We start from the raw sequence: 12,890 nt of genomic DNA on the forward strand, positions 1-12,890 counted from the left end.
TGCTATGGGGATTTGCTGCTACTCTGGACAGAGGTGTCACCAGACAGAAAAGAACAACTCAACTTCAGCAGCTGATAAGTACTGGCAGGATTTTTTTTATTTTTATTATTTTTTTTTTTTTTTATAGAAGTAATTTACAAATCTGTTTAACTTTCTGGAGCCAGTTGATATGAAAATAATAGTTTTTCACTGGAATACCCCCTTTAAGATCGCGACCAAGGGGAGGCAGCAGCAAGATGGGCGGCATCAAGGGGAGGGCGAGTTGGTGGGGAAAGGTGAAAAGAAGAAGAGAACAAGTGTTATCGGTCTAAGTGCCCAAAAACATCTCGGTGTTAGTATGGCATCTTTATATGTATAGAAGTTGTTCAAAAATCCACAAAAACAATCCACAAACCCCGACAAGCTCCATCACATGCCGATATCCTTATTGCTTCTATGATTATAATAATTATAATTTCATAAAATTCATTGGAGTTACGAGGTGCAAATTGTTTTCTTCTTTGGCAAGACAGACGTCTTCTGGCGCCAGAGTATTTACTGAACTAGAAGCCAGGACTGTAAAATTTGGGGCGTCATCTCCACTTTGTTATTACTGCATGGGGCACAAACCCATAAAGGGGGGATATTCAGACAGCACAAAATGGGAAGGATTGATGGTAACTCTTACAGCGGCCTCAGCTTGAGAGGGCAACTCCAAAGCCTAGAGACATGTGAAAAGTTTTGATGGGTCTGCGGGGGTTGTGGGACCCCCACGGATCAGAAGAATGAGAGCGCACGTTACTCCTCAGCTCTCAGAAATCCCTTATACTTATGGACAAAAAAAAATAAAAATCGCTACAAGCCATGTGTTTATCCTCGCTCATTCTCCTGATCAGTGGGGGTCATCAGTGGGGGTCATCAGTGGGGGGTCACAGCATTGTACTGTATAACTCAGTGTTTCCCAACCAGGGTGCCTCCAGCTGTGGCAAAACTACAATGCTGGGAGTTGTAGTTTTGCCACAGCTGGAGGCACCCTGGTTGGGAAACACTGGTATAAGGGTGGGTTCACACCACTATTTTGCTATACGGTTTTATAAAAAAAAAAAAAAACGTATGCAACCGTACAGAAAACCGTGCTTATAGACTTCCCATTCAAAAGTGTATGCACCATAATGTATACGGTTGTCTCCGTTTTTCAAGCCCTACGTTTTTTTTTTTAACTTGTTTTTTTACGGACAGAAAACCGTGGCCTACCACAGTTTTTGGTCTGGTCCGGATGAAAAAACGTATTAAACCGTATGTTTTTTTTTTATTTATTTTTTAACATGGGAGTCAATGGGAACCATACAGAACCGTATGTGCGTACGGTTCCATCTGGTTTTCGCGATACGGTTTTTGACTTTGCACAGTTTTTATTTTTTGGAATTTCAATCAAATAAGTGAAACTTTATTCATAATGGACTAGGGAAAAGTTAAAAACGTATAAGTTTTTTTTCTTAAAAAACTGATGCAACCGGATATCCTTTTTCAAACCGTATACGGATAAAAATTTGTACACACGTTTTGATACAGTTTAGTCCGGTTTTGAGGAATCTGTTTTTGATCAAAAACCGGATACGGGAACTGTATTGCAAAAATGTGGTGTGAACCCGGCCTAACTGTACTACAGATTCCAAAGCAGCAAACAAGCTATCACTAGAAAGGTGGCAGTATACAAGACGGGCAATCCACAGAATGGTTTGCTACATGTACTAACGTAATGACGTAAATGCTTGTCCTGTTGATATGATAAGATCCTGTACTTAATGTTTTACCTTTACCCTTCCCCAGCTTCACCTGGTCAGCAGCGAGGATTGACCGAAATCTGATCACCGTGCTTTCCGGCCAAGTCGTGGAAACCTTTGACCGTCAGTTCCAGGAACTCTATCTCTTGTCCAAAGGAGTCAGTTTAAAAAATGTCACAATGGATAATGAACCGGAACCGGAACCAGTGATACAGCCGGCCTCTTTGCCCACTGGGCAAGCAGAATCCATTGCCAAGAAGATGATTAACCCCAAATATGCCCTGGTTAGTGTCAAGAGTGCCAGCGAGGCTGGCAAAGACTCCAAGAAAGAAGCCGAGCTTGCCAAGAAGATGGCCCCTAGACCGCGCGTAATGCCAGTAGAGCAGATGTACGAGCAGCAGATCCATCCGGCTCTGCAAGACATGGAAAGAGCCGATATGTTTCAGTATCTCCCCACATGGGTGGAGCCAGACCCGGAGCCGGGTAGCGATATCCTAGGATACATTAATATTGTTGACCCCAAAATTTGGAATGCGCAGCCATCTCAGATGAACAGAATCAAGATCTGCGACACTTCTCAAGCAACAGCTCAGTATTTGCAGCAGACGAGGGAGAATGAGATCATGAGGCAACGATCGGAGAGTCCGTCAGCTAAGAACATGTACAGGGAACCTAGCCATGAACAAGATGGTCGTAACCAGAGCACTTCAGACATGGAGGCTGCCCAGAGTCCCAGCAGAGGTCATCCTTTCAGAGAGAATAGCCAAGAGCATGGATCCATAGCCAGCTCTACAAAGAATAGCCTATCAAGGCAGGCCAGCCAAGAAGAACCAATGCCAAGAGAAGATGGTACAATAAGGCAGCATGATGGTGAAGTAATAGCCAGTTATGAGACTCAGGAGGTACTTTCTCCACAGAATTTCTCAGAAAGCATAGCAACGCTGGCTGCCAACCACCACCTTGTGTCTAGGAACTCTAGTTCAGCATCCGCCGGGGGCAAACCGCCTCCGGTGCCGAAACCCCGGACTTTGCAAGTCACAGACTTCATTACCATGAAGAACGCAATAAACACTAGATCGCTCCGATCCAGCACATCCACAGATGAGAACACCGTGCCTTCTGTCAACGGGGTGGACGCTGAAGGAAGAGAAGCAGAGGAGATCGACATCATCATTGAGAGTGAACACAATGCCGAAGACGAAGATGACGCCGGGATGTTCAGGTCGTGTCCTGCAGAGTATTCGTCCAGTGGCTCTGGTTCTCTACCTCCATCCAATGCCTCCTCCATGTCCGAGGAATATTATCCATCCGGGTCCTTGCACCGGAGGAGCTCCGAACGTATTTCCAATGGAGAACGGCCTCCACCCCACAGGAAGCTCAGTGACGGCCATATTAGTAGAGGAAGCTTCTTGAGTCCCCTCAACATCTCCCATTCCTTGATGGAAATGAATCCTTCAGAAAACGGCAAGAAAAGAACCATGCTGGAGGAGTATGTTATATCTAGTAACCCCTTACAGAGGAAGGATCGTCTTTATGGTCTGGACAATTCTCAGGTGTGTACTGGTGTCAACGAAGGTGATCTTCCATTGTCCAGTATGACCAGTGATTCGTAGAATGTACTTGATCTAATATTGATGGTTTTTAGGCTAAATAATAAACTTCATTCCATCTAGACGCTCTTCAGGTTCTGTTACTTCACATTAAGGCCCATTGACCTTGTGACCTCACATTCGTGAAGCAGCAGCCATTAAAGCTGTGGTCAAAATGACGTATCTACAGATCATTGATGTGTTCGCATCTCTATTTTATCTTTATGAAAGACTACAATACAGTAGGTGCTAGGTGCTCCGACGTTATGGGTGCTCTAAAATGTATTGAGGCTGTATTTCTGTGTGGCGGGACTACGGTTGCTGGATATACTTCAAGGGGTACTCCGCCTCTAGACATCTTATCCCCTATCCGATCGCGGGGGTCCTGTGCAGCACCCGCCGTTCACCCAGCCACACCCCTCGTGATGTCATGCCACGCCACACACCCCTCAATGCAAGTCTATGGGAGGGGGCGTGGCGGCCGCCACGCCCCCTCCCATAGACTTGCATTGAGGGGGGGGTGGCGTGGCATGACGTCACGAGGGGCGTGGCCGCGATATCACGACCCTCGCCGCCTGCTATAAGCGTTCAGAACAAAATGTTCTGAACGCCGGGGCAGTGGAGTACCCCTTTCAGTGTTGTATCAGGAACCAGTCAATGGCCATGTACACATAAATGGACTCTTACGGTTGTTGTGGTCCATAGTAACCAATCAGATCATTGCAGTTGTTTTGCTGGCTGACATTCCTGGTTTTCTATACGCCATTTTTTTTATTAAATAAAAAGCAGCACATTGAATAGTTTTTCAGTCTACAGACGATTTTTTCTTAGTTCACGCCTCTTTACTACAACTCTTACATCTACATAAGTTGAGTGATTTTGTGAACACTTTGCTTTACTGTTTTTGTAGCAGTTTTGAGACATTTTATTATCTATTACGTTTCCTATCCAAAGCTGCTTTCAGAATTCTGCCGGTCGCCCTGGGAAACATAAAAGCTCAGTTCACACTACGGAATTTTCACAAGGATTCGGATTGCAGCAGACTCCCATTGACTTTAATGGGATTTTGCTGCTCTGATCACACTACAGAAGTTCCGACGTGGAATTGAACTAGCACTATGCTGTAGTGACTCGGACAGCACTTACTGTACGCAGAGATTAAAAGGGGTATTCCGACTTTATACATCTTATCCCCTATCCAAAGGATAGGGGATAAGATGTATGACCGCAGGGGTTCCGCCAAGGGGTCAAGTCCTGGGGGAAAAAGTGAGGGAACTCACTCAAGATTTCCACTCAAGGGCTGGTCCTGAAGGACTCCTGCTAATGGGAATGGTGTTCCTGCTGTAGAAAAAGTGCAGGAACTTTGTTCCCACGCGTTCCTGCTAGACTTGAGCCCTGGTTCCGCTGCTGGGGACCTTCGCAATCTTGTTGCAGCCATCTGGCATTCTGTGCTGCCTCTGAAACGGGGACGTGATGTCACGGCCACGCCCCCTAATGACGTTAATGGAGGGGACGTGGCATGACGTCACAAGGGCATGGCCGTGATGTCACACCCCCGTCTTGGAGGCAGCGCCCACCACAGGATGCTGGGGGCTGCACCGAGATCGCAGGGGTCCCACCGCTGGGGATCCCCTATCCTTTGGATAGGGGATAAGATGTATAAAGACAGAATACCCCTTTAAAGGGGTACTCCGGGGCTCCGGGAACTGAAACTTATTATCTATCCACAGGATAGGGAATAAGTGTATGATCAGGGAAGGGGGGGGGGGGGGGTCGCTGAGACCACCCGCAATCTCCTGTCTCGGCTACTTACCTGTCCTTAGCACTCTCTGGCCCCCACCTTCCAAGATGAGCACAAGTGACAACAGTCTAGGGTCCCATCTCAGGCACTGATTGGCCGAGCAGATTATCACTTGCGCTCGTCTTCGAGGATAGGGGCCGGAGCGGGCCAAGGACAGGTAAGTAGCCGAGTGCGTACAGGAAATTGCAGGTGGTCCCCGCAGGTTGAATCAGACACTTATCCCCTATCCTTGTGGAAACGGGCCCATAGGAGTTTAGCTCCTCCCCATTGTCAGACAAGACTTCAAAGAGAATATGTTACTAGAACAAACTCCTTCAAAGTAAACATAGTCTACAGCAGTGTTCTCCACCCACAAATCTTGGCCTAGAGATGCCCCTTGTTCTTTGCATTTTTTGTAGATAACTCTGAGCTGCTACAGGGTAACGCTTTAGGCCAGTGTGTCCCAATCAGTGTGCCTCCAGCTGTTGCGAAACTACAACTCCCAGCATGCATTTCCGAGTGGATTTTGCAGAAAGAACCATCAATTCTTTCTGCGGAGTCCGGGATGGGAATTTGCGCTGCAGATTTTACTACTGGGGAAATAACGCCGTGTGCACGATGCAGCAAAATCCCACTGAAAACAATGGGACTCTGCTGCAACAGAGTTTTCAACCGGAAATTTTTCCACAGAAAATCTCCTGTGTGAACGAAGCCTGTTCAGCGTCTAGAACGAACTGTTGCGAACGCTAGAGCCGGCGCCGGGAGCTCGTGACGTAATAGCCCCGCCCCCTCATGATGTCACGCCCCGCCCCCTCAATCCAAGTCTATCCAAGTCTACGAGCCCCCTCCCGTCGACTTGCATTGAGGAGGCGGGGTGTGACGTCACAAGGGGGGCGGGGCTATGGCGTCACGAGCTCCCAGCTCCAACGTTCGGAACAGTTTGTTCCAAACGCTGAGCAGCGGAGTACCCCTTTAAGGTGGGATTTTCTTTCAACGGGGTATTCTGGTGTTTAAAAAATGTATCCCCCCTATCCACAGAGTTGGGAGGGAGGGGGAGGTGTCTAATCTGAGGTCAGAGGTCAATCTACATGCTGCATGGTGTGCAGGGTCAGCCCACGCTCCAAGCATTCTCAATGGGAACACCAGAGATACGGACCGTATTTTGGAAATCGTAGTGGGTCCAAAAAGTGCGGATCGGATCAGTATAGGGCAGTGGTCTCCAACCTGCGGACCTCCAGATGTGGCAAAACTACAACTCCCAGCATGCCCGGACAGCCGATGGCTGTCCGGGCATGCTGGGAGTTGTAGTTTTGCAACATCTGGAGGTCCGCAGGTTGAAGACCACTGGTATAGGGGAATCATTTTTTGAACATTAGAGTTCCCCTTTAAGGTATGATTGTGCCCAAATGACGCACATGCAGCCTGACAGTTTTAGTATAAGAGCATGTTTACACAAAATCAATAAAAATGGCCGCCCCCCCCCTCCTCCCAAACCTTTCTTTAACATAAAAACAGCCTGCGGGCAAAGTCCCTGAACAATACATAGGATGACATTTACCTGACTCCGTAGCCGCTGCCTTCTATACAGTTCCCAGCATGCAATGCTTTGTTTGTCAGGCTTAGGTACGCTTCAAAATAGATGGCAGCCAATCAGATCAGCGCTTTACGTTTAATCTAAACGATCTGATTGGATCCTACGGGGTGACTAGTCTCCTACGTTGGCCCCCGCTGTGACAGGACAGGGTTATGATGGGCGAGGCTCTACCAGAGCTGGCACGGTATGAAACCTTTGCCCTCCACGTCTGCGGTACGCAGTGTTCTTGTTTACCGTGGCACGCGATTTCTATTAATTCTGTTTTATTTATATTTTGTTCTTACGGAATTATATGAGGGCTTGTATACACCTGCTTATGCATGTTACGGGGATGGCGGTTGTCTTGGCAGAGGCGTGTGCCAGTCTCGGCTCTAGATATATCTTTATTATACTGGTTCCACCTTATGTTGTAGATGGGGGGCGGCATTGGAAACTTGGTGACCATCTAGGGCAGTGTTTCCCAACCAGGGTGCCTCCAGATGTTGCAAAAGTACAACTCCCAGCATGCCCAGATAGCCATTGGCTGTCCAGGCATTCTGGGAGTTGTAGTTTTGCAACACCTGGAGGCACCCTGGTTGGGAAACACTGATCTAGGGCCTAGATCTCCAAGCTGTTAAGAACTAAAACTCCCAGCATGCCCGGATAGCCGTTGGCTGCCGGGCATGCTGGGAGTTGTAGTTCTGCAACATCTGGAGGTCCACAGTTTTGAGGCCACTGATCTAGGATCTTCTGATGAAATATTTAGGGCAGTGGTTTTGCAACGTAAAGCTATTCAGCTGTTCCAAAACTACAACTCCCAGTATGCCCTGTCGGCTGATGGTTGTCCAGGCATGCTGGGAGTTGTAGTTTTGCAACATCTATAGGCACCCTGGTTGGGAAACACTGATCTAGGGTCTAGATCTCCAAGCTGTAGATCTCCAGCTGTTAAGAACTAAAACTCCCAGCATGCCCGGACAGCCGTTGGCTGCCCGTGCATGCTGGGAGTTGTATTTCTGCAACAGCTGGAGGTCCACAGTTTTGAGGCCACTGATCTAGGATCTTCTGATGAACTATTTAGGGCAGTGGTTTGCAGCGTAAAGCTATTCAGCTGTTCCAAAACTACAACTCCCAGCATGCCCAGACAGCCAACGGTTGTAGTTTTGCAACATCTGGAGGACCACAGTTTGGAGACCACTGATCTAGGGCTGTTGCAAAACTACAACTCCCAGTATGCCCTGTCAGCCGATGGTTGTCCAGGAATGCTGGGAGTTGTAGTTTTGCAACATCTAGAGGTCTACACTTTTGAGACCACTGATCTAGCGCTATCGCAAAACTACAACTCCCAGTATGCCCTGTCAGCCAATGGTTGTCCAGGCATGCTGGGAGTTGTCGTTTTGCTGATCTAGGGTCTTCTGACGAACTATTTAGGGTAGTGGTCTGCAACCTGTGGCTCTCCGGCTGTTTCAAATTCGGCTGTTCCAAAACTACAACTCCCAGCATGCCTGGACAGCCCTTGGCTGCCCTGGCATGCTGGGAGTTGTAGTTTTGCAACAGCTGGAGGTTCACAGTTTCGAGGCCACTGATCTAGGATCTTTTGATGAACTATTTAGGGCAGCGGTTTGCAACGTAAAGCTATTTGGCTGTACGAAAACTACAACGTTGGCTGTCCGGGCATGCTGGGAGTTGTAGTTTTGGAACAGCCGAATTTGAAACAGCCGGAGAGCCACAGTTGTAGTCTTGCAACATCTGGAGGTCCACAGTTTGGAGACCACTGATCTAGGGCTATTGAAAAACTACAACTCCCAGTATGCCCTGTCAGCCGATGGTTGTCCAGGCATGCTGGGAGTTGTAGTTTTGCTGATCTAGGGTCTTCTGACGAACTATTTTGGGCAGCGGTTTGCAACATAAAGCTATTTGGCTGTACGAAAACTACAACTCCCAGCATGGGGTCTTCTGACAAACTATTTAGGGTAGTGGTCTGCAACCTGTGGCTCACAACTCCCAGCATGCCCGGACAGCCGTTGTTGTAATTGTGTTACTGCATGTCAGTATTATAGGTATAAAGTGCCCCGAGTGGTTCCCATAGACAGGTTGTATAAAAGCGTCTGGTTTACGACTCAGCTACAATTAGTGTTTGATGATTTCCTTCCGACTTTTATAAGGCGCACTTGCCCAGTACCCGCCCTTCCTGGTGATTTAGGGCTTCACACGTCCCCTCGGAGCACAATGGTCGGGGTCAGACAGGTTATCCGGGTCACCACTTTCTACATTGGTGTCGTTTTTTTTTGGAACTTTCTAGTACAATTCAAGATCTCTGCTTGCTGTCAGGAAACAGGGAACATTCTTGCACAGACCTTATACTTTGTTTGTTACAAATGTACCCAGTATAGGCAAACTAGTTCAGTATTTTCGAACCAGGGTGCCTTCAGCTGTTGCAAAACTACAACTCCCAGTATTCCAAAGGGATGCTGGAGGTTGTAGTTTTGCAACAGCCGGAGGCACACTAGTTGGGAAACACTGATCCGTGCTCTGTTCACGTCTGCATTTGTGGTAGATTTTGATCGTAGCACACAGCATTGTTCCTCCCATCCAAAATGGTGGAACGCAACGAACACCCAGTATAAGTCAATGGGGTCTATATCCGTTTTTTTTTCCGTTCTGGCAAAGAAGCAGAAAACACATACACTGATACGTTTTACCTGCCCTGATACATTGTAACAACTATCAGGAAAGGATTTGTGAGCAGTTTGTACCAAACTTTCAGCTTTGAGAAGTGTTAAAGGGGTACTCCGGTGGAAAACTATAATATATATATATATGGGAATATGCAAATCGGCTCATTACATCACCTTTTCAGGCAATGTTCCCTGGTATCAGTTTAGTTCCAGTTACGGAATATAAAAAGCTAATCGGGATTAATGCCAAGCCAGAACTCTCTCTCCAGAAGCAAAGAGTACCCTTTCCTTCTGGAGAGAGAGTTCTGGCTTGGCATTAATTCTGATTAGCTTTTTATATTCCATAACTGGAGCTAAACTGATACCAGGGAACATTGCCTGAAAAGGTGATGTAATGAGCTCATTTGCATATTCCCCTACCCAGAATGCCTGCGGAGTGCTTAGTGGCCCTTGAAAGCTCCGTCACACCAGGAGTGGTGAACTCGCCCTGAGTTAAATACTCCTCCCGTATATATGTGTGTATATATAATTTTTTTTTTTTTTTTTTATCAACTGGTACCAGAAAGTTATACAGATTTGTAATTTATTTCTATTTAAAACTCTTAATCCTTCCAGTACTTATCAGCTGCTGTATACTACAGAGGAAGTTGTGTAGTTTTTTCCAGGCTGATCACAGTGCTCTCTGCTGACATCTCTGTCCGTGTCAGGAACTGTCCAGAGCAGCATAGGTTTGCTATGGGGATTTGCTACTACTCTGGACAGTTCCTGACATCGACAGAGGTGGCAGCAGAGAGCACTGTGGTCAGACGGGAAAGAACTACACAACTTCCTCTGTAGCATACAGCAGCTGATAAGTACTGGAAGGATTAAGATTTTTATATAGAAGTCATTTACAAATCTGTTTAAGTTTCTGGCACCAGTTAATTAAAAAAAAAAAAAATTCCACCGGAGTACCCCTTTAACTTCAGTGTGGACTGTGACATTGTTGGCTTACCTGCATTGGCATTTAGATAGCACTATAGGGGTATTTATCAACTGGCATGCACCTGTAACATTGCACACACTTTGGGGGGGGGTACATTATTAGTGCAGATTTTGGCAAAATGCGAAACCTGCTGCGCAAGTGTGTGGCTTTCCCAGTGGTTGCGCAAAATGTATTATGTAGCGCATGTCACTTTAAAAATTACCACAAATGACAGAAGGCTCCTAGATAGTGCAAAAAAGGGTTAAAAGCTACACCAGCTGGTCACTGAAGTTTATTTGCGCAAAAATTTGCACGCTAAAAAATCTTTGCGCAATAAAAATTCAGTGCACCAACCAGTGCATCTGCTGAACACAACAAGTTAAATGACAACGCTGACAAAACCAGCGCAAACAACATAAAAACAACATAGATAAGAAAGTCAACGCAACACAGCGCAAGCAAACTTACAGGTGCACGCCGATTAATCAATACATCCCTGTGTGTGTCTTATTTTGCGCTATTTTAATGTTTTTTTCACTGGTTTTATCATCTTTTCGTTGTGCGCCTGGTTGGGGTGTAGAAATTGTATTGTTTGCCTAAAAATTATTTCTAAGCCAATTTTGGCACAAATGTTCTCCAATGACCGGCTGGCGTAGGGATGTGCGTGACCTTTTCACCGTTTTTTTTACGCTATACAGGGGCTTCCTGTAATTTGTGCAAATTTATAATAATTTTTACCGAGCTACTAGGAAAAAACCACACGCATCAGGTTTCTCTGCTCTCTGTTCTTTTGGCTCGCATAACACGGCAGTGATTGTTGTGTAGGTCTGTCCTCAAGCAAAGAGGGCGACACTGAGTTTATCTCGCTGAAACACTAACCAACCTGCGACACTATAACTCCCAGCATGCCCTGACCTCCACAGGTTCTTATGCAGTTGCAAAACTATAACTCCCAGCATTTGCTGACCACCATTGATTCTCATGCGGTTGCAAAACTATAACTCCCAGCATGCCCTGACCACCACAGGTTCTTATGCAGTTTCAAAACTATAACTCCCAGCATGCCCTGACCGCCACAGGTTGTCCTACTATTGCAAAACTGTAACTCCCAGCATGCCCTGACCACCACAGGTTGTCTTACTATTGCAAAACTATAACTCCCAGCATGCCCTGACCACCACAGGGTCTCCTACTGTTGCAAAACTATAACTCCCAGCATGCCCTGACCACCACAGGTTGTCTTACTATTGCAAAACTATAACTCCCAGCATGCCCTGACCACCACAGGTTGTCTTACTATTGCAAAACTATAACTCCCAGCATGCCCTGACCACCACAGGTTGTCTTACTATTGCAAAACTATAACTCCCAGCATGCCCTGACCACCACAGGTTGTCCTACTATTGCAAAACTATAACTCCCAGCATGCCCTGACCACCACAGGTTGTCTTACTATTGCAAAACTATAACTCCCAGCATGCCCTGACCACTACAGGTTGTCTTACTATTGCAAAACTATAACTCCCAGCATGCCCTGACCACCACAGGTTGTCCTACTATTGCAAAACTATAACTCCCAGCATGCCCTGACCACTACAGGTTGTCTTACTATTGCAAAACTATAACTCCCAGCATGCCCTGACCACCACAAGTTCTCTTACTGTTGCAAAACTATAACTCCCAGCATGCCCTTACTACCATAGGTTGTCCTACTATTGCATAACTATAACTCCCAGCATGCCTTGACCACCACAGGTTCTTATGCAGTTGCAAAACTATAACTCCCAGCATGCCCTGACCACCACAGGTTCTCCTACTGTTACAAAACTATAACTCCCAGCATGCCCTGACCACCACAGGTTCTCCTACTGTTACAAAACTATAACTCCCAGCATGCCCTGACCACCACAAGTTCTCCTACTATAATGGTTTTCAAAAGCAGGAGAACCACAGGTTAGGAAACATCCCTTTTGGGCTACTTTGGTCAGTCAATTATCATAAACAATGCATTTATGTAAAAATTACATTTAACATAAAGTCTACCTGACCCCCCCTGTACAGTCAGGGCAACCATTCCATATCAACGAGATTCTTCTAAAACAGCGCCACCCTTTTCCTCAGGTTGTGTGTGGTATTACAACTCAGCTCTATTTGCTTCGATGAAACGGAGCTGCAATACCACACATGACCTGAAGACAGGAGTGGCGCTGTTTCTGAGAGAAATCCGCTGTGTTTTTTTTTTTTTTTATAATTCTGGATAACTAATAGACTCTATTAAATAAACATAAAATTAAAATCAAAGGGCTTCATAGCAAAAGTGCCATAGATGCCCCCAGCCTACCTGGGTATAGCGCCCTGCTGATCATTCCTGGCATAATGATAAAGATCATCGGTAACATCTTCAGATAACTGGCGAGGATAGACCCGGCTTTAGCGTGGCTTAAGTTCTTGGCCGACAGCGACCTCTGCACGATGACCTGATGGGCGAGGATGGGACATTATACCGCCATATATGCCAACTTAAAAATACGTCATTATAATGAGAT

The 12,890-nt window shown here is 46.4% G+C and overlaps 2 protein-coding genes across 11 annotated transcripts in view; one reads left to right on the plus strand and one right to left on the minus strand.

Moving 5' to 3' along the window:
• Positions 1-12,890, minus strand: part of SLC5A10 (solute carrier family 5 member 10) — a 293,441-nt gene that overhangs the window by 95,413 nt on the left and 185,138 nt on the right. For all 7 annotated transcript variants that reach the window (XM_056535553.1, XM_056535550.1, XM_056535551.1 and 4 more), the window contains one exon: positions 12,686-12,821. In XM_056535553.1, coding sequence (XP_056391528.1) covers positions 12,686-12,821 — 136 coding nt within the window. The remainder of the gene's footprint in view (positions 1-12,685; positions 12,822-12,890) is intronic.
• The window catches only part of FAM83G (family with sequence similarity 83 member G), a 54,749-nt gene that overhangs the window by 40,078 nt on the left and 1,781 nt on the right, over positions 1-12,890 (plus strand). For all 4 annotated transcript variants that reach the window (XM_056535546.1, XM_056535548.1, XM_056535547.1 and 1 more), the window contains exon 4: positions 1,810-3,316. In XM_056535546.1, coding sequence (XP_056391521.1) covers positions 1,810-3,316 — 1,507 coding nt within the window. The remainder of the gene's footprint in view (positions 1-1,809; positions 3,317-12,890) is intronic.

Source organism: Hyla sarda, chromosome 8 (genome assembly GCF_029499605.1).
Source record: "Hyla sarda isolate aHylSar1 chromosome 8, aHylSar1.hap1, whole genome shotgun sequence".
NCBI classification, from domain to species: domain Eukaryota; kingdom Metazoa; phylum Chordata; class Amphibia; order Anura; family Hylidae; genus Hyla; species Hyla sarda.